The sequence below is a fragment of the Rhizophagus irregularis genome, chromosome 1, assembly GCF_026210795.1.
Source record: "Rhizophagus irregularis chromosome 1, complete sequence".
NCBI classification, from domain to species: Eukaryota; Fungi; Glomeromycota; class Glomeromycetes; order Glomerales; family Glomeraceae; genus Rhizophagus; species Rhizophagus irregularis.
The window spans coordinates 3,485,903-3,506,994 of NC_089429.1; the positions used below are offsets into that span (position 1 = coordinate 3,485,903).

General features: G+C 32.6%; 4 protein-coding genes across 7 annotated transcripts; 2 read left to right on the forward strand and 2 right to left on the reverse strand.

The window, feature by feature from the left end:
- Positions 1-19: 19 nt before the first annotated feature.
- On the reverse strand, positions 20-5,349 carry OCT59_000704 (uncharacterized protein; the record flags this gene model as incomplete). 4 transcript variants are annotated; one of them, XM_066139040.1, is made up of 14 exons in its annotated part: positions 70-544; positions 608-751; positions 815-904; positions 978-1,094; positions 1,163-1,423; positions 1,489-1,692; positions 1,760-1,894; positions 1,961-2,104; positions 2,177-2,624; positions 2,767-2,788; positions 3,117-3,177; positions 3,249-3,539; positions 3,610-4,195; positions 4,283-4,614. In XM_066139040.1, the coding sequence occupies 14 exons, from the start codon at positions 4,612-4,614 to the stop codon at positions 146-148; spliced, it is 3,234 nt and encodes a 1,077-aa protein (XP_065988478.1). In that variant the 3' UTR covers positions 70-145. The 4 variants fall into 4 exon arrangements, with proteins under 4 accessions (XP_025168355.1, XP_065988478.1, XP_065988477.1 ...); XM_025329485.2 differs by lacking the exons at positions 3,117-3,177; positions 3,249-3,539; positions 3,610-4,195; positions 4,283-4,614 and having other exon boundaries at positions 20-544; positions 2,177-2,634; positions 2,767-2,872; XM_066139039.1 differs by lacking the exons at positions 70-544; positions 608-751; positions 815-904; ... (5 more) ...; positions 2,177-2,624; positions 2,767-2,788 and adding an exon at positions 4,764-5,329 and having other exon boundaries at positions 2,948-3,177; positions 4,283-4,669.
- A 501-nt stretch (positions 5,350-5,850) lies between these two features.
- Positions 5,851-7,545, forward strand: OCT59_000705 (uncharacterized protein). The gene is made up of 6 exons (XM_066139042.1): positions 5,851-6,066; positions 6,169-6,279; positions 6,375-6,389; positions 6,467-6,679; positions 6,818-6,922; positions 7,035-7,545. Exons 1-6 carry the CDS (start codon positions 5,911-5,913, stop codon positions 7,413-7,415), a joined length of 981 nt encoding a protein of 326 aa, XP_065988480.1. The 5' UTR covers positions 5,851-5,910; the 3' UTR covers positions 7,416-7,545.
- Positions 7,546-7,694: 149 nt separating this feature from the next.
- OCT59_000706 (uncharacterized protein) lies at positions 7,695-9,559 on the reverse strand (the record flags this gene model as incomplete). Its single annotated transcript, XM_066139043.1, has 8 exons — positions 7,695-7,941; positions 8,022-8,172; positions 8,245-8,480; positions 8,549-8,619; positions 8,684-8,845; positions 9,006-9,182; positions 9,252-9,380; positions 9,449-9,559. The coding sequence occupies 8 exons, from the start codon at positions 9,557-9,559 to the stop codon at positions 7,695-7,697; spliced, it is 1,284 nt and encodes a 427-aa protein (XP_065988481.1).
- Positions 9,560-9,725: 166 nt separating this feature from the next.
- OCT59_000707 (uncharacterized protein) lies at positions 9,726-11,034 on the forward strand (the record flags this gene model as incomplete). Its single annotated transcript, XM_025321629.2, has 2 exons — positions 9,726-9,770; positions 9,847-11,034. 2 exons carry the CDS (start codon positions 9,726-9,728, stop codon positions 10,696-10,698), a joined length of 897 nt encoding a protein of 298 aa, XP_025168360.1. The 3' UTR covers positions 10,699-11,034.
- Positions 11,035-21,092: the final 10,058 nt, after the last annotated feature.

Genomic DNA, 21,092 nt, shown 5'->3' on the forward strand with positions numbered 1-21,092 from the left:
CATATGATCTACAGATTTAGTTTGCGCAGAAATGATTTGAGATATTTTATTTTACTACAGTTGGAAATCTAGGTTATATTACATAAAATCAATATTAAATTTTTATTTAAAAAAATCATCTGCACTTAAATAATATTTTGTTTATTTATGTTTGTATAATATCTTCCTTTTTTGGTTTTTTCACTTTTTCATCACTATTTTCGGGTTCCTTCTTCACTAATACACCCAAACCTTCACCTTCTGTACATAGTTCTGAAATATGATCTAAAAATACTAATCCATCACCATCTACGTCCAATTTTTTAACGATCTTTTTAATTCTCTCATTATCACCAGGCGTATGCTTGATAATTCTTAAAGCTTCTTCCAAATCATGAACGCTTATTTGTCCACTTTCATTGGCTTGAATAAGATTAAATTTCGATCCAACTTCACTATCATATTGTTCCAATTCTTTATCAATTTTTTGTATCATTTTTTCCAAACGTTCTCCAAGACGGTGCTGAACTTTAGATTCTGTATGCTTTCCCAATTCTTCCATGTCCTGTTATTAAAATAAATGAATATTATCATTTTAATAATAAATTAATACATTTCCTTAACAAACCTCCTTATATTCCTCACGATCCTCTTTGATTTCATTTAATGCCTCTCTTTCTTCCAGCACTGCAGACTTTGAAGAAAGTATTGAAAGCGCCACACGAAGTTCTTGAAGTTGTTCTTCTGTCATGCGTACATCTTCCTCTGGAACCTAAATAAAGCTTATTAGCATCTTGCAGACATATCTCATTGAAAAAGATAACTCTTTAGTTACTTGAACATCACTAAGTAATTGTTCAGCAAGAGCTGCTTCCTTAGCAGCTTCTTCCGCCTCTTTTTGAGCTCGTCTTGCAGCCTCTTCTTTCTATAATATGATTGAAAATTATATTATATTTTAAATTAAAATTTCCAATATAATGTAATAATATAATATCAACCTCTTCTTGAGCCTTTTCATCAGCAATCAATTCTTCTTGCTCTTCAATAACTTCGAGTTTTTGCTTATATGTGGCTGCACCATCTGCTTCTGAAACTTGCAACTCAGTTTCGTTAACCTATATAAAGTAAGAACAATCTCTATATATGTCATTTATAGAAGTAAAAAAAAAAAAGAATTATTTACAAGATTGTCCGGCAAACTGTTCAAAGTTGCTTGAAGAGCTTCTGCTTGATTGGCCAATTCATTTCGATCCGCAAAACTAAAAGCGCGAGATAAGATTAATAAAGTAGAAGGTACTTTATGATTTAAATGAAGGTCCAGCCACTGATTCAATTCACTGCGTAGACGCGCTGGAGAAACTCCGATCGTCCTAATGCCACGCGATTGACACGCATGTTGAAGTTCCGGAATGGTTAATGAGTCGACTCCTTCCGCCATTATCATCTATGAAGTTACAAATACTATTAATAAAATTTAAATTCTTTAGGCCTGAAAATAATTATAAGTACCTTATCATCCTCCCTAATACTCCTCATTTGATTTCTAATTTGGTACCTTAAGAAATTATCTGTACCGAAAGCATTTAGATTCATATAACGACACATGCTAACCAATTGAGGGCGTGATAAGTTATCCAATGTTAATTCATCTTCAAAAATATTAGCTATACGAAGCAAGTCCTCAGTACTAGCTTGCTCTCCAGTAGAACGAACCTGATTAGGGAAAAGTTACTTTAATTGAATTTCGAACAACAAAATTAATAAATATTTATGAATTTACCTTTCGGAAAAATTCTGTAAATTCTTTTGCTGCTTCGGCACTTTTCAACCCAGTTGTACCGGTTTCAGCGATTGTTTCTTGTAAGAATTTGGCCATCTCCAAACGAACTTTTAGCAATTTTCTCTTTTTTTCTTCCTATATTAACTTAATGGATTAAAACGTGTTAAAAAAATTAAAATATAATAATAACAAGAATGGTACCTTTGAAAATTTATCTTCAAAGGTGCTTGGTAGCATATTAGGAAACAATTTTAATGCTATTGGTAATAAAAATTCCATAAAAGGAACAATTATGAAAACTAAGAACGGAACGAGTCTAACCAAATCTTGTGTAGTACGCCTGAGCTAAATTCGCATAGAAAAATATATAGGTTAATATCTTCAACATACTCGAATTTTTATGAAATATCGCCATACCTGTCTATGTTCTCGACGTGTAAGCTTTTGTCCCTTTAATAATTTATACAATAGCTTAGTTGATATCTTAATTTCCAATCCTAATAATTTTGTACCGTGCCAATAATGTGTAATTTCATCTTTGATACGTGTAGTCAATGGTTTTTTTTTAGTTACGGCAGCAGCAGAAGACTTTTCATTTATATTTGTTTCCTCTTTGGCGAGTTGAGCAACTTTATGTGTGATATTTTCATTCTCTGCTGTAACTTTGACTGATTCTTTTGGAATCTGTTGACTTCTAAATACTCTTAAATCGTTTGGTAATGTAAAAGGACTTTTATTCGAAAAATGCAATTTTTGGAGTGACGCAAAATGTAGCTGGGGATTTTGAAGCTTCAAGCATGGTATCTTTGGAGAAGGTTGAAACCGAAAAGATCGTGTAGTAGAGAAAGGACTCAAATGGGTAAGCCTATTTTGCACTTGCAGTTATTTTTTTTTATTTTATTACATTTTTTTTTTGGTACATATATTACAAGAAAAATCGAAGGAGGACAGGTTATATAGTAAATAAAAGTAAAGTTCTAACATAAATGTGGTTTAAATATCCTTACCAAATAATATTCGCTGAATCCTCTGGTGAATAATCATTGAAGGAATATTTATTCCTTTAGGTGAAAAGCCCAGTGCGAGAAATTTTGCAGAGACCATTCCGAGATTGATCGAAATCAGACATCAATTAATGCTCATTATTTATCAATGTTTAAAGTTACACAAGTTCCAAATTTTTTTTTTTTCCGACATATTATATTATTATTAAAATTTTTTTATTAAAAAATGATTTTACAATATAAATAATAAATAAATAGATAAATAGATGAATAAATATTCACAACATTATTTTTTTTTCTTTTTTTTTGCTAATAGGGTCTTTTTGGTGTTTTGGTTGATAAATCTCTTTTACCACCAATTTGTTTTGCGGCTTTACCTATGTCAAAACCCGGTATATTAGGTATTTTTCCATCCTAGAAGATTACAGTTATAAAAAATTGGTGAGAAAGTTTTCATATATATTAACAAATATGTATAAATTTACCTTAATTGGGCAATCAATCATGGCTTTCCTATCCAAACTTGGGTTTATGGTAATTAAAAGAATTTTGATTGTCAGTGTTAATTTATAGTCGATTTCCAGTTTTTGTTTCTCTCCTCCTCCGGTTAATCCACATTTTTGGGCAATGTCAAAAAGGATAGCAAATCCTGGATCAATATCCTTATTGTAATTTACAGAGAATGGAAAATCAATAATGGTTTTTCCTTTAGCTGCGATAGTCACATCGGTCAAATTTCCGCCTCCAATTGGATCTGAATGTCCGGGATAAAATGCCTACATTAAATATGAATCAGATTTGAATATAATAATTTTGATTCTTTTTAAAAAAAGAGTCGAAACTTACAATTGCTTTGATCATTTCAAAATTTGCGCCAACTATATTTGGATTATCGACTTGGATTTGTAAACCAAAATTAAAATCAAATCCTGCGGTATTAGCATTGTATGCTGGTAAACCGTTGGGCGAAGGAACAATGCCCAAGAAATCGACTTTTGGAGGACGTGCCCATAATAAAACAGCAGCTGCAATTCCAATAATAAGTAAAACAAGGATACAACATATAATTGCACAGGCCTTGCAACAAGTGATGCGACCACCACAACAGCAATATTTCATTAGTCCACCCGGTTTTGCGCGTTTTTCATCATCATCATCATAATCAAGGAAAGGTTTGCTAGAGTATGCACTAGTTGGGCTAAGGGGGTTTTCTTGACCATGATTGGTTGGACCGGGATTTGGTGAGGATGTAGAAGAGGTAGAATACATTCCTTTAGACAAAGCACTGTCGCTATAGGGATCTGCTGGACGACCACCATATGGAACTTGATGAGTAGGAATCGGATTAATGGGTGGATGAGTAGGGTTCATCCCAGGCATAACTGGAGAACTTGGATGTTTCACCGGGGAAGGAATGTAAGGAGTGTTATAACTAGTTTTTGTATCGTTAAAAGGAGTGGTATAAGGATTTTTATAACGAGCATTAGAATGCGATGATATATTATTAGGATTTGAATACCCTGAATCATCATATGCACTGCCAACAGGACTTGTAGATTTGATATTGGAATAATGTGTATCATTACTATATCCATTCCTAGGATCGGGATATATTCCACCGCCATCATAATTATTATTATTATAATTGACTTGCGAATTGTTGATATATTGTGGACGATAATCATTTTGAGCATGGTTTTCATATTGAGGGCTTCTTGGATATAAATTATTGTCATGCTCATTCTTGCTATAAAGGTCACCAACATTTCCTCCCTGATTACTAAAATTTTGATAATATCTAGCGCTTTGGGGATTATAATAGTCCATATTATTATTATAATTGTAATCCATCTTTAGGGTTAATCAATAAAAAATAATAAATTAATCTTTTTTCACCGAAAATTTTCTAAAATTATAAAAGTTCAGTATTATTATACAGAAGTAATAAATATTATATATATAAATAATTTTGAGGGAATCGTTGCTTTTTTATTTATTACCCTCGTTCCGGAACGTATATATATACGTTATAAAAAGAAACAAAAAAGTTTGAACGTCGAAAAGTTTTGCAATAAGTTGCAAACTTAACAAAACGCATTTATTTGTTTCTTATATTAGATTATTACTAAATGCTTTTTTTACAAGTTTTAAAATTAAACCCGCGCAAAAATGTAACCCCAACCCAAATTAAACCGGCTTCGCAACTGAGGCGAAGTTTAATAAAAAATATGCTAGTGCAAAAAAAACAAATAAGTAACGTAAGCAAAAAAAACGAGAATTTTTAGGCTAAGCCAATGTCTTTTAAACGCAAAAGAGGCTTGGAAGCTGCGGATACGATAAAAGGGATACGATAAAAGGAGTATAAGGAGTAAAAGGAGTAAAAGGAGAGGATAGAGAAGAAATTGAAGTGGGGGAGGAGAAATAATTGGAGGACTAAAGTCGTCAGACTTGCCTCTTTGCGTTGTTGACGTATTAGTGATGATGAAAACTTTGCACCAGGCAAGATAAAAGAAATAAACGATTGCAAACTTTTGCTTGTAAAACGAAGAAAACTATTTAATTAAAACAAACCGATATTGGTTAAACAAAGGTTATTAAAAGAAAATTTATTATGCATATATAGTATATATAATGTATACAACTTATTCAAAACCAGAAAGACGACCTACCATCTAAATAAGGAAATGCATTCAAGCTCATTTATGACTCCCTTGTATCTGTAATCTGTTGATCGATCATTTTTTCTCCTGTATGTACTTATTGTATTTATCAACGAGCCACAACTTGATCCCTTGTTCAAGATGAACACTTGGATTAGAATTACGTCAGATAAAATCTTTTGCCATTTTTTCGTTTATATAAATATATAATGTTCAGTCAAATTTCTAAATTATTCATTATTCGAACTTAATATATATATAACAAAAATTTTCTCGAATTGAATTAATTTGCTGCGGCGTACAAATTTTAAAATAAATTAATAAATCAATGATCACCAATTGTCACCTGATTAATAACACATTTACTACACAAACTTGCCGCATTCGTCCTCATCACAAAAGTAAACAAATCGAAAACTAATAGTTCATATTTTCTACTTTTACCTTTTTAATAACCTTCTTTTCAAGGGTTTTTTTAAAAAAAACTATGACAGAACAAACGCCACAGACCGCTGTCGATCAAAGTGTTTCAGCAACTTCAAATGTTGCTCCCACTTCTACTGCTACTCCGTCAGCTTCAACACACATTCAAACGCAACAGCAACTGCAGCAGCAACAACAAAACCAGGCGTTTATGCAGCAGGTTCGTAGAAAGAAAATTTATTTTCATTGTTTTATAAAGGTTACTTATTTAATGTTATGAAGGTTAATCTTATTTATTGATAATAATTTTAAACAATCTTAGTTTTGGAGTCGACAAATTACTCTTGCAGAACAGTTTGAAAGTGACTTTAAAAATCATCCTCTACCTCTAGCTAGAATTAAGAAAGTCATGAAAAGTGATCAGGATGTTAAGGTAAGCATTTAGATAATAAAAATTATTCTTAATGAATACTATTATAATTGTTTTAAATTATACTAATTTATATAAAATTGAATCAAAAAACTTAGATGATTAGTGCAGAGGTAGTCTTTTTTTTTAATTAATTGTTAAAAAAATTATAAATGCTCAACTCTTTACACAATATCATGTCATCAATTAGGCACCAATCTTATTCTCCAAAGCCTGTGAAATTTTTATATCTGAAATTACAATGCGAGCATGGATCCATGCTGAAGAAAACAAACGTCGCACCCTACAACGTAGTGATGTTGCTTCTGCAGTTAGCAGATCTGATCAATTCGATTTCTTGATTGATATCGTTCCAAGAGAGGAAGTACCTAAAAGTTCAAATAGAAGACCTAAGGAAGAACCTGTAGGCGTTAATGCTTTTTGATGTATATTGCGTTTATAAAAGATTTTTTTTCGTATAATGGTTGTCTTTTTATTCTTATAAGAGTATCTTGATTTATATTTTTTAAAAACAAATTTTCAATAAAAAATAAATTTTAAGCAAACAGAACATATATTTGCCGAACAAAATACTTTAGCTTATTATCCACCTCAACATGGAATGCAATACCAACCAGATCCCACTACTGCTTCCTATTATCAACAGGTAAGGAATTAAAATTTGTTGGGCACCTTATTATAAACGTTAATCTTTTCCATCTTATGATCAATATCTAATAATTAAGAAAAAGAATTCGAATGACACAAATGTTGTTTAGCTTCAAGCAGAACATATTCGACATGAAATTCACCTACAAGAACAACTTCGCATTCAACACCAAAAATTTCAACAAGATCAACAACAATCATCAACATCCTCAGATACAACATCGCAAACAGTAGTAGCTCAACAACAGGAACAAACCCAAACATCACAACAACATTCTTCTCAACAATCAACACCATATGATCATAAACAAACTTCACAACAAATAAAAACCTCCGCTCCACCTTCTACCACTCCGTCGGATGGTACAGTGATAGATGCTTTATTAACTGCTGCAAACGACGTAGCAAGACATCAACCACAAGAATCAGAAGACCAAGATAGACAACGTTCTAAATCTACACGGAAAGGTTCAAAGAAAACGAAAAAGTAGATAAATATAATTTAACTCTCTAGGGAGGTCAAATGTATATAGTGAGATATGAATAGCATATATTTTCTGATAATCCGAGTAATTTGAATAAAAAGAGTATCTATTCCAGATTAGCGAATTTATTAAACTAAATTTGCCACAACCATTTTAAAATTTCTGATTTTTCTAGTGAAAATACATAGTTATACAGTCACGTTAGCGGTACGTAAGTGCGCAACTATTGTAATAATTGCACGATATCACCTATATATCAGAGTAAAGACATATATATTTATATACTCATTCAGAACATTTGTTATTTGTTGCACCGCATTTTAAATAATTCTCTACAATTTTTGCGTCTAACTCTTGATAATAAGGTAATTTTGCCAAAGGTTTTGGATCTAAATCGATAACATTAACTTTGTAAACATACGGCTTATCAAGGTAATTATCGTAAGGATACTTATTCAGAGAATCACTAATGGGCGATTGTGTTTCAGACAAAGATATTTGTTGAAGTCTTTCTTTGTTTTGGAAAATTTGACTTAAAAACAAGAACAAGAAAATACTTTATGGATCAATAATTAATTAGCCATGGCCTAACCCGAAAAATGTAAAGAATACCTTGAATGAGATTTTTGTTCAGCAAAATCGCGTATATCAGATTTCCGAAAAGAAAAGATTATAGAACAGTCCTTCAATGTAGCAGACATCAAATATTCGTATATCCGCTGATGAATTTGTTTATTTTCCATTGTAGACATAAACTCGAGCACTAATTAAAAATCAGTGTAAATAGTTATAAGAGTAATAATAATAATAATAATAATTTCTATCTTATTCAAACCATTTTCATTATTACTATTATTTGCGGTGGTTCTCTTCATATATTCATCTACTATCAATTTCCATTCTTCTAATAATGGTTCTGATAATTTCGGTCGGAGAGTTATTAAGAGTTTATTAATTCCTTCAATGTCTAGTTCATCTAAAGTTTTTTGTAATATCTTTAGCCTTCTAAACAAATATTGTTCTTTCATAATAACTTGTATCAATAGAACAATAAGCATATCAATTACATAACTGTAAATGAATAGGAATTAACAATTAATAGTGCTACGTTTTATCAATTAGGTATTATGTAAACTTACTGCTGTTTTTTATCATCCAATTCAGGGTAACCGATCTCAAAAAACTCACATAGCGAAGTCAGCCAATTCTCCTGTATTCATATAGTTTATGTTTAATATCATTATACTACTTATATATAATTTAATTCAACTTACTTTTCCAATCTCAATTTGCAGCCCTTGTATAAATAATTTTAAATTACTTCCAGGACAGTCTATTAAGGCCTCTATTGCCTTTCTTATTCTTTTATCTTCCAGAGAAAATAAATCTAATGGACAATATCTTGTGACGTCATCTGTTGGACCTCGTTTAAGGTACTTATGCATACAGAAACGACATGATTGAAATTTTACAAAATTTTCAATGAAAGGAGAAGATGGCAAAAATGCCCATTTAGGCTGAGCTCAAAAAGAGAATAATATAATAATATTATAAAAAAATGAATAAATCAGTATCATAAGAAAGAATAAAGTCTACCTTTAACTCTACAGAAAGCGTGGGACTAATATTCGACGGGAACACCGTATGATCAGGTGTTAAAATAGCATATTTCTGATTGTGATCGATATCTTTTTGGGTTCGCTTATTGGATCGTATCTTAAGAACTGATTTAGACAAAGCTTTAAGAAACTCCGGCTGTACTTCCAACAATATCTATAATCACCTTTTATTTAAATAAGGTCAAATGGAAATTTTAATAAAGTTTAAATTGTCTTTATTTACCGATTCACCGACGTATTTATCACCAATTAATGGCTTCATAATGAAATTTGCATAAGAATACGTAAAGTATTGAGGATCAATAATTGTATCCAATTGATTATCCTTTCGCAAGCGAAGTACCGTAGCTGACTACATATAAATGCATGAAATTATTGGAAAAAATTAAGTAATAATAATGATATCATTTTTAAGCGTACAAATCTAGCATTTTCGCCAACATATGATAATGTTATATTTGCGTTGCCTTCTGCCTTGAATTTCCATAAAGTCGTGTTATAAAGTTCGGGAATAGTTTCGACGCGCGCCATTCATCAATTACTTATAACAAAAAGTCACGGGATGTTCAAGAAAAGTCATTTTATCTGGATTGATCAGCAAAATAGTAAAAAAATTTCCAGATTACGTATTGTGCAACCTATAAAAATGATAAATAGAAATTTAAAACTATCGAAATTTGTTCTTTTAAAGGATAAAATGTCCAAGTTCACAATATTTGTTTCGGGCAGCATTAATTTGCCGGTATGTATTAATAAATGATATTGAAAAAACGCGAAAACAAATTTTTGAAATTCCAAACGCTTTTTAATTGTGAAAGGCCAGAGCCGTTGTCAAAGAGCTAAATAAACACGATGACAAAATTACAAAGCTACGGCTTGGCTTGTTACCAGGTCAAACTACCTTGGATCTTGTAAGAGGATATACGGAAGTATTTTATATAAATCCTTCCGAACGTAATACTATTAATGTAGCGTTGGAAGGCGTTGATGCGGCATTTGTCTGGGATTCAGAGCTTGAAGATAAAAGTCATTTAAATGATTTTATTGATATAGCCGTGGAAAAGGGAGTCAAACAACTTGTCGTACTTAGTGCTTATAATACAAACCCTCTAGCAGCTGAAGATATTGAGAAATATATCATTTCAAAACAAATTCCTTCTTATACATTCCTCCGTGTTCCTTTTTTTACTCATCATCTTAACCTCTATACCGATTCAATTATTAAAGAAAAAGTTTTGCCTTTGCCAATTGGATTTGAAGGGACTTTTTCACCTTTAGATGATCGTGATTTTGGTGAAGTGGTTGCAACTATCTTATTAGCTGGTGTAACCGAAAATCCTTACAATAAAATGATCTATACTCTTACCGGACCAAAGTTATATAGTGGACCACAACTAGCTGAAAAATTATCAATAATAATGAATGACCAAATTGATTTTCGAGGTACTTCACAAAATGAGGCTGAAGCTTTTTTGATACAAGCGATTCCATCCGAGTTTCGTAACAAAAATCAATTAGTAAAGCATTATCTTGAATTTTATCGTTTAATTCGTGATGGAGAAATTGGGATGACAACAGATGATGTAAAGAAAATAATGGGAGATGAAAAGTCACCAAGAGATATTGAGGGTTATTTTGGAGAAGTATTGTTGCAAACTATCTCTATCTAACATTGGTATTTAATTTAATGAGGTGCTACGTGTAATTTTATTTTGCAATTATTCTATCCTTCACATTTATTTTTCTTCATTGTAATCAATTTTTTAAAATCTTTATCATCAGCATTTTCTATTGTTGTGTCTTTGACATTATTTTCTTTTTTTATTTGATTAGCCATTTAAAATAGTATTCCCTTCTAAAAAGTTTTAATTTTATAATAAATATATGCCAATTATTAATTAAGTTAATATAATTTAATATATATTATAAAAATAACATTTCAGATAAATTTAATTAGCAAAATAATACTTTACTCTTATAATATTTGTTATATATTGCTTTACTAAAATTATATATAATTACCAAAATTAAAATTTTATTACTAATAATAAAAATTCTAATATACAGTATATATATTATATTATTCTGTCATCCTACCAGAGTTTAGGAGTTATGCACTTGCACGTGATAGCGTTAAACTTAACTCCAGCCAGTGCGTAAACTAATATCGTACACATGATGCGTAAGTTATATTGCCAATAATTGATAATTAATATTTATAATGAAAATCACCTGTAGTGAGATTTAGCAATACTATTGCAACAAGTTATATATACAAACTTTGTATTATACATTATACTATTTTATCAAATTACTATAAATAGAACAAATAAAAAACAAATAAAAAAATGAATTTTTAAATAAAAAAGATGCCTAAAAATATTAATTTAAAGTAGAAACCTTTAATAAAGTTTGCATATAAGTAACTTTTGAAATTTTGTGTAATCTGTTTTTTTATATATAAAGTATAAACTTGCCTAAAAGTTGGAATTTTCATTTTAAAATCAAAGTTTTTATTTAAAAATGCAATAAAATTTATTGATTTTAAGAAATTTTATTTTTATTTTATTTTTCCTATTTATTTATTTATTTATTTTTGCTGTAGCACATTCAATATTTATTAAAATAATGCATTAAATCAAATACACATATATAATACAATTTAAAAACTATTTTAACTAATTACTGTATATCGTGGGCCACAATACCCCCCTACACAGTACTCCTTTAAAAAAATTTATCGTAATTTTAAAGTATCCAGATACTTTACACAGAAATTTTCAATTTAAAATCTTAGAATTTGTAAAATACTCAGGATATAAATACTTATTTATAATATAATATTCTGAATACAACTTTATTTATTAAATGGAGTACAGTCAATTCTCTTTATAGTCATACATTTGGGACAGTCCATATTTGGTGATTATGAGCAAACAGTCTTATGACTTTATCTTTTATTATAAATTTTAACGAAAAGCACAATAATCAAATCAAATAATATTACAAACAAAATATAGAAATTTAAACATAAAAAATAAAAAGAACTAGCTTCACGATTCATATAAGTAAAGAAATCTAAACAAAATAAAATTAAGTAAAGAAAAACTAAACTATTACAGAATACGCATACCCCAACTTTACCCGAAGGCCAGTGTGAGTCAACTATCCAGCATGCCCTAAGATCCAATCCGTTACCAAAAAGAAATCTTACGTAGAGACTGAACTGTTAAGTGGCGCTAAAAATCCAAGTGCGAGAGCCAAGACCCACCTTGGATTATAGAAGAGGAAACCCAAAAAACCCAGAAATCCAAGGAAACTGTCGCCAAGGAAGGTGTCAAAGAGTCAGGAGGAATATTAGGGAAAAGGTGAGAAATAATAGAAGGTCCAAAAGTGGACGATTTCATCTTTTTAGTGATGCCTTGAGCTGATTCCCAATGATGAAAGAAAATGGAACAGCACAACCAGATTTGAACATAAAGGTCAAAATGAAAGTTGTGCAAAGGTGTATCTAAAATAGACCATATGGTGGATAATGAAAAATAATTTCCAAGAAATCCAGTTAGGGATATTGGTATAAGTCCACGTGCGAGTCTCAGGCAAGAGGACAAAGGAGGGTCACAATGCCAACAGTCAATAGCCATGAATTTAGCATCAAAAGAATCTGGTAAAGGTTTTAAAGATGTCGTGGAAATGAATTTATCTAAATAATTAGATTGAAGATCCAGTAAAAGTGTTTTAAAGGTAGTGAGAGGGCTAAATTCGGGTAAGATATAAGGACAAGTCCACAAGTGGTTTAAAGTCTCGGGAAAGGAGTTGCATTGAGGGCAAAGTCAACTCAGGTCATAGAGATGAGGCTTTCGTCTCTGAAGAGTTGTAAGTGTCGGAAGCATATCTAATAGTATCTTGACACGGAAAGCACAGAATTCGGAACGACCATTCCGATAGGAAAAGAATTGTTTTTTGTTGTTAAGACAAAATTTGGTACAAGCCCAATCAATATCAGAAATAGAAGAATTAGAATTAAATCTTGGTAATACAGCAAGAGTTAAAAGACTCTTAGCGTCAAAAATATTGCTAATAAACTTCTGGATATTCATATCCACAGATAAAGAATTAAATTGTAAAATGCAAGGAGCGAGAGGTTCAGACAACGACTGAAAGAAGAGATGCGAGTCTGTATGGGCGGCTTTAGCTAATGCATCCACATAATTATTCAAAGGGTCGTCAGCATGAGCAGGAACCTTGATCAAAGTAACATCCAGATTCTTTTGTGAGATAATATTTCGTACAGAGGACCACAAAAGGTGGTTGGGTTCTTTAAGCATTCTAGGAATAAAAGGAGCGTCCACGTACAAGGACCATAAGGAAATTAATTGGGCACAATCAGTGGCGACAGTAATCTTAGAATTCTGGGGGAGAGAGTCCAGTCCATGCAATAAAGCAAAAATTTCTGAACGTAATGCAGAGGGAAAAATAGAAGGAATGATATTATAAAAGGATTCAAGAATAAATCCATCCAAATCTATAGCAGTTTATGCAAAAGCCATCGAAGGTATCGGATGACTAGGAGGAGGAAAGAAGGAACCATTAATATAAAGTGTAGACACCGGAGAAGGGAGATGGACATCAGAAATCATAGACACTTGATTATTCACAGGGACTAATCGATTCAGGACAAAAAGATGAAATAATAAAAGAGATTTGGCAAAGCCTAATGAGGCGGAAAGTAAAACTGAACGAGTGTTCGCATGTATATAAGTACGAGGTTTCGTAGGGTAACGGATCAAAGATGTTAAAGGAACATAGGAAAATAATCTTCAGAGAGACATCATTTAATTAGCATCTTAGAGGTAGAGGAGCAGGGGATAGCAGAGGCACAACCACGGCATGCAGTAAATTCAGAAAGTAAGTCATCAACAGATGACGCAATCCAATGCGAAATAAGAGCTTCATTTCGCGGAGTAGAATAGGTAATAATCACACGGCCAACGAGGAAAGAGTTAGTATTACGATTAAAAGAAATAGCCCATTGAGGGTTAAACAAATAATTTCGACTAATATCTATTAAAGAAATGGAAGCTACAGTATGGGAAATAGGAATTCTAAATTGCGGTAAAACAAAAAAAGAAGGAGAATTAGAAGTAACAATAAGATTAAATAAATAATTGAACCAAGCAGGTACAGATCCTTTGTTTGAAACTCGTTTAAGAAAGCGTAAATCTTTCTATGAGAGAAGTTGAGAGCCACACGGTGTAATCAATTGGGCAAGATAACGAGTGCAGAAATTCTTCCGAACATTTTTCATGGAAGTAAATAAGTTTTTTGGTAAAATAGTCCAAAGTGAAATCGCCGGACGTAGATCTTTTCTTATAGGTCGGAATGATAAAGACCACATGATATTCAATCGAGAAAAAAATAATAAAGAGTTGAACAAAGAATGTGTTCGCAGGGAAAAAGTATGAGACCATGGTTCCAAGTCGATAGTAGAAGGACAGGCATCACAGTCCAAGAATCCTTGGAGATAAGTAATCATATAGTTGGCAAAAAGCTTATATAAAGGGTAAAAGAAAATTTTTTGCCATGAAGCCACATGAGATGATAAGAATCGACTGAACGCTTGTTGAATTGAAAATGGCAATAATGTGAAAAGCGCGGGGAGAGGAGTGACTGAAACAAGACCAGCCATCTGTCGAATAAGGAAAAGTATTGGAGAAACCATACGATTGATGGTGGATTCAGCAAATAATGTGGTTTGTAGGCGAAATTCTAGCCTCGGAAGTAGGACAACATTATAAAGATAAGTCACATGTTGTGCCAAAAGCTTTTTAGGACTAAGTAGAGCAGTCATGTCTTTAACCATGGAAGTGGTTTGATTATGAACAAAATGAGAAGAGGCCGAAAGACAAAACCAAACACCTAAAAAACGGAAAGACACGAATAAAGCTAACGCCTTTAAAGTAAGAGTACAAATTGGGATTAAGGGAGATGGAAAAAGATTAAATATTATAGTTTGAGAAAATTGTTCAGAAGAAAGAAGGATATATTTTGCTGAATTTGCTTGAGTATTATTTAAAGTATAAAATTCAGCAGTAATGGAAAGGCGATCTTTAATTCCTCGTTTAGATGAAGCAATCAAGGTAGAGTCATCCATAAATGTGATATGAGAAACAGGGAGATTATGTTGTTTATATTCAATCAGAGAGTAATCCAATAATGCAGAGGATTTCAAAATAAAGGGATCACAAGCTTCTCGATTAAGTGTTGTAAGCAAAGGATCTAAATAAATCACCCATAATAACGGAGAAATAATTTCACCCTGGTCAATACCTATTTTAACTCTATATCCAGAAGTATTACCATAATGGGTAATAATTTTATTGTTGCGTCTAGTGAAAAGATTAATAATAAATTTGATCAACAAAGGTGGCTATGCAAACGGATTAAAGCCAATTTAAGCATGTTTAGGTCAATCGAGTCAAAGGCCTTAGAAATGTCTTGGGAAACTATCCATAACTCTTGGTCATCAGTTTTGTCAAAACGGCGTTGATGAATGATAGCATCGAGCATCTTGATAGGAATATCAGTAGAACCGCCTGGTAGTCCAGCAAAATTACCACCTTGAAGCACTTAGTTATCAGCGAGGATTTTTGAAAGTCGAGTTGTAATGACCTTAACCACACATTTTCGTACAGTTTCTAACAAGGTAATAGGTCGCGTATTCTTTAATTGGGCGTCAAATTCATGAGACTTCGGAATAGGATAAATAAGCGCTTCATGCCAATCAGCGGAAATATCACCATGAATAAGGCAGGCATTAGCTAACACAAGAGACAAATTGAAAGTTTCTCCAGTTAAATGTTTGAGCATCTCATAAGAGATCTTAGAAGGACCAGAGGCTTTGTTATTAGGCATAGACTGGATAGTGTTCTTCCATTCTTCTTCCAGAATAGGAGACATGACCGAGTTATATAAAGACGAGTCAATGTCAGAAATAGGAGTATATGCTCTTTGCCAGCGTGGAGGAAACGAATCTGTGGAAGAATACTGAACCAAAGGAGGAGTAACGACCGATTGGAAATGTTTGATAGCAGCTTGTTTGATATCTAAAAGATCAGTAAGTAAAGTGGGTTTGGAGTCAATTACAACCAAAACTCTATCAAGAACGATAGAGCGATGTTCCACTGACAAGGCTGAAGAAATAAAAGAGCCCAGTGTCGTAGAGAAATGTTCATCTCTAAGAGCGGTATAATACTCAATAGAGTCTATACGATGTTGGTGAAATTGCGTGAAAAGATAGGTGGAGACCAAAGCTTTTTGTTAACGCAAAAATTTAACAAAAGCAGGAAGTGATGTTGTACTATAAATAGGTATAGTATAATCTACTAAAAGAGATTTGAGAAGAGTTAATTGTGTAGGTAAAGAATTAATCATTTTTGAAATTTGAGCAGGACGACTAGGCTGAGAGGTGATCAATTTGAACAATAATCTATCTAAGAATTTGTTGATAGCAATAAGCATTGTAAGCTCAGGAGGATATTTATGATGATGAGTATTAGATACATGTTGAAATGGTAGAGAATCAATGGCACCATCAAGAATAGAACGTTTAAGAGCGTGCCAAAGTTTGTCTAAAGGAAGAGCTGAAAGTAAAGATATGGAAGGATGGTGTGTGGCCAGATAAAACTCAAGACGGGAATTCACTTCATTGGAAAATACATCCCAAATATCATCCTTTAAATTTTTGTAAAGGAAAATGGTGCGCTGTTCACTTTTTTTTTTAATCTAGCTTTAGCTAGAGTAGCGAAACAAGAACTAAAATCAAAGACTGTTATAAGTACACGGTGGTCAGTAAATTGATTATCATTCAGCTTAGGACAAGTTTCAACATGAGAGAAAAGACCAGGAGCAGGAAATCCAGGGGATGACCAAATATAATCAAGTCTAGAAGAACCATTTTGATGGTAAAAGGTAGGACTGGGACCTGAAATTGAAGAAATATGGGATTGATGATCCATAAAATATCGAGAAGAAAGTGATCGCAAGAATTTCAAATGATGTTGAAGAAGATGTGAATGTGAAAGTTCATCTGCATTAAAGTTACCAAGAATGATTACATGGTAATTATTAGAACGGGCTTTATCAAGCCATAAATTAAGTTGTGCAAAAATAGCATCACGTTCTTTATAATGGATAGAATGATAAGGAGGAATATAAACAGAAATAATAGAAATTTTTGTTTGATGAAAAAAAAGATCTAATTTTAAAAGACGACCTTTCCAAGGATCAATCTTCTGAACATGTTTATGTAAAGGATGGCGAAGTAAAAGACCAACACCATCATGAGGTCGTGAATTAGAAGGAGAAGGAGCCCAATAGGATTTAAAATTATATAAAGAATGTTCATTATGATAAATAAATTTAGCACTAAATTAAGTGAGACGAGTATCATTTAAAGATAAGACACCAAAAGAAGAATGCAAGAAATAATTTAACAAATGCAATTGTCGAACAGGGGAACATAAACCATTAACATTCAGTTGTCCAAAATTAATAAGAGGGAAAGGAGAAAGGGAATGATTATTATAATTAATATTATTAGGTATCGCACTGTTAGGGGGTGAAATCCCTGTGAAGCACCTAATATAAATTGGTGTTCAATCATTAGAAGGGGAAGGGTTTGAGGGAGAGAAGGAGTCCAATTTTTCCATAATCGAACCAAGTTGGGCAGAAAGATTCTTATGTACACTAGTAACATTAGAAATTTCCAATTGCAGACAGGAAGCAGTAGCATCAGGAGCAATAATATTGGGATGGGAGTTTGGTAAGGGGACATGTCTACTAGATAAGACGGAGTGAGGATCCAAAGTTGAAAAGGAAGCTGGAAGCATCAGGAGAGGTGTCCATAAGAGAAGAGGAAGTATTAAGAGGAAGAATGGATCGTGAACTCGTGTCTTGGGTTGGTTCATCATCCCATCCATTATCATGGGAATAGATTTCATTATCATCACGAGGCCGATACAAATCAGAGTTTCCAGGACCGTCATAACCCATCATTGATTCAAACTCAGATAACCTATACTCATATTGCGTGATAGTATCTTGCATCCAGGAGACAGTTTCATCAAGAGTACTGAGGGTGTTAGCTATCTTTTTGATCTGTGCCTTTAAATCATCAATGATATGTTGAGGAAGCGTATAGGCAGAGTCGCCAGATGGAGAAGCAGGTGTAGATCTATTAGGGTATTATTTGTGTGGAGATTGAGTAGAACCAGAAGAGTTTTCATTGTTCCTGGGATTGTTAATATTATTATTGCTGGTCCAGTTGTTACTATGAGAAGTATTAGGACGAGAAGTGTTAATAACATTATTATTGTTATTGTTAGATCGGGATGAAGAAGAATTATTGCGGGATCTAGAGTTGGATCGCGATCTGAAACAGAAATTGGATTTGTCACGTGATTGGCATGAATCCTGACGACCACGTCTAGGACCAGCATTAAAGTGCGAATACAGTTTGTTAAAACGTTCATCCACTTTTCGCGTGGGGTGAGGATTGCATACAGAAGGGGAACAACTAGGACACCTACAAACATGGCATAAAGTGTGAGCTTCATTAGGAAGGTGCCATGTCAACCCTTTGCCGCAGAAAGCCACAGTCATCTCTTTCGCAGCTTTAAGAGTATCAAATGAGGAGAAATTCAGATATACATAGGGTTTAGGCTTGTAAGAATTGATGGATAGGGGAACATTGAGAGCCTTAGCATTAACATGAGTAGCAATTTCTAAAAGGTCAGCTTCTTTAATATTTTTTAGAATGCCAGCAAGAATAGCGACATGTTCTCTACGGCTTTTACGTTGGAGTTTCGAAAAAGATGCCGGGCAGACACGTAAAGAATTACCTAGGCAAATGATCACCCAGATATCATTAAATTGGGTAACTGCATTCGCGGAGGAAAATTGGATGTGTCTATTATAATAATGTTTTTTCAGGGTAAGTTTGCACTTAATCACATTGCCATATCGGGAAAAGGCCTGACGGACTTGTGTCTCGTTTAGAAAAAGTGGGATGTTGGTGACAAACAAAGACTTCGCTTTATTACTGAGTTTGGCATCTGCAGGGAAATAATGGGTGAATGCCAAATCGAGAAGATCAGCACATGGGGAGTTGACACAATCGGTAAAATCATCTTGATTATTGAAGAAGACAAGGATTTTTTTGTTATCGCGTGATCCATCGTAGTGTGCGCGGACACCATAGGAGGAATAACAAGAGAGCGAACAATTCACTTCATCACACATAAAGCGATTAGTAATAAATTTAGCTTTAAATACGTCAGGCACGTCGCGTAGATAGGCCGCAGCATGATAGCGAGAAGGTGTGGATTTAATAGCGGTAGCATTACCATCGGGGGATGGTTGACGTTCCGGGATAGCGAAGGCAACAGATTTACCTTTGTCGTCCTGAGAGGCTACAGTGGTAGGAGCAGGAAGGGTTTGTGCGTGGATAGAGGAGTCTAGAGAGTTATCATTAATAATAGGTGGTTGCGTAATAACAGACAGGAAGGCCGGTCAGAGCAGTAGGACCAGGGCTGAAACCAGGGGTACGAGTAGAGGTTGTTTCAATATCCATAGCATTATCAGGGACAGAACGCAAACGCTTAGTGGACACGCTACCAGAGTTATCAGGAGATAACGAGCGACTTCCAGAGGGAAAAGTAGGTCCAGGAAGCGGCAGAGGTGGTATATCAGGGTTAATAACCGAAGGAGCTTTGGGTGTTGTCATAGTAAAGCAAGTTTAATAAGAGGAAAGCAACGAGGAAAGATTATTTTAAACTTGTAAATTTCGAACAATATGTTTTTTCAAAATTTCAGGAAAGAGTTGCGATGATCCTCATATTTGGTGATTATAAAGAGATGTAACTATATAAAAAATTTCTTATATTAGTATATCATAATTCCAGCCAAAAATTAACATAATTTTGGCCAAAATTATACTTAAAACTTTATTGTATCATAACTCAGCCAATATTAATCGTAGAGAAATGATCTTACCGCCATTCGATTCATCTCAATGAAACAGTTCTAATAGTATAAAATACATCAAAATCCAATCACTAGATTAATTTCCAAAATTAAAAAAATATTAATGGTTTTGTGTAATAACTCTGCCAAAAGAAAAAAGAAAATAAATGATAGCAAAATATTTGCGAGATTAATAGATCTAAATCACGATTGTTAAAGAAAAATTCGCAAAAATTTTTCTTGATACTGCTTAATTTTTGTGATACCACTTAATTTTTAAAGTTTAAATGTGATACCGCTTATTTTAATTTCGATTAATAAATTACACGTTATTAAGAAAAATTCGCAAGAATTTTTCTTAATGCTGCTTAATTTTTAAAGTTTAAAAATGTGATACCGCTTATTTTAATTTCGATTAATAAATTAAAGTCACGTTCTTAAGAAAAATTCGCAAGAATTTTCTTAATACTGCTTAATTTTTAAAGTTTAATTATGTGATACCGCTTATTTTAATTTCGATTAATAAATTAAAGTCACGTTCTTAAGAAAAATTCGCAAGAATTTTTCTTAATACTGCTTAATTTTTGTGATACCATGCTTAATTCCCCGATTAATAAAATTGAAATCACGTTTTTAAGAAAAATTCATGAGAATTTTCCTTGATACTGCTTAATTCTAATTCAGCTAATTTAGTATTAAGGTTTTAATTTAAAAATTACGCAGTATCTAATTAAATCGTTCAGTTACACTAAATTTTTTTTTTTTTTGCGAACAAAAAAAAAAAATTTCAAATTCAAAAAAAAAACGAGTTTTTTTTAGTATGTTTTAGTCGTTATCAAGAAAAATTCGCGAGAATTTTTCTTGATACTGCTTAATTCTAATTCAGCTAATTTAGTATTAAGGTTCTATGGTGCGGCGCACCTATACTCATCAATTAGTCCGAAATTCAAATTATAATAAAGTTACGTGAAATTCACGTGAAATGGTTTTTATTGGTCGTTAAGCAATCAGTTTTTAATTTCGCGGCGTAAAACATAAA

Excerpts from the sequence above, each read along its gene's own strand:
- OCT59_000705 (XM_066139042.1), top strand. The coding sequence starts at position 5,911 with ATGACAGAACAAACGCCACAGACCGCTGTCGATCAAAGTGTTTCAGCA. Across the intron at positions 6,680-6,817 it reads GAAGACCTAAGGAAGAACCT|CAAACAGAACATATATTTGC; the intron begins GTAGGCGTTAAT and ends ATAAATTTTAAG. Across the intron at positions 6,923-7,034 it reads CTGCTTCCTATTATCAACAG|CTTCAAGCAGAACATATTCG; the intron begins GTAAGGAATTAA and ends AATGTTGTTTAG.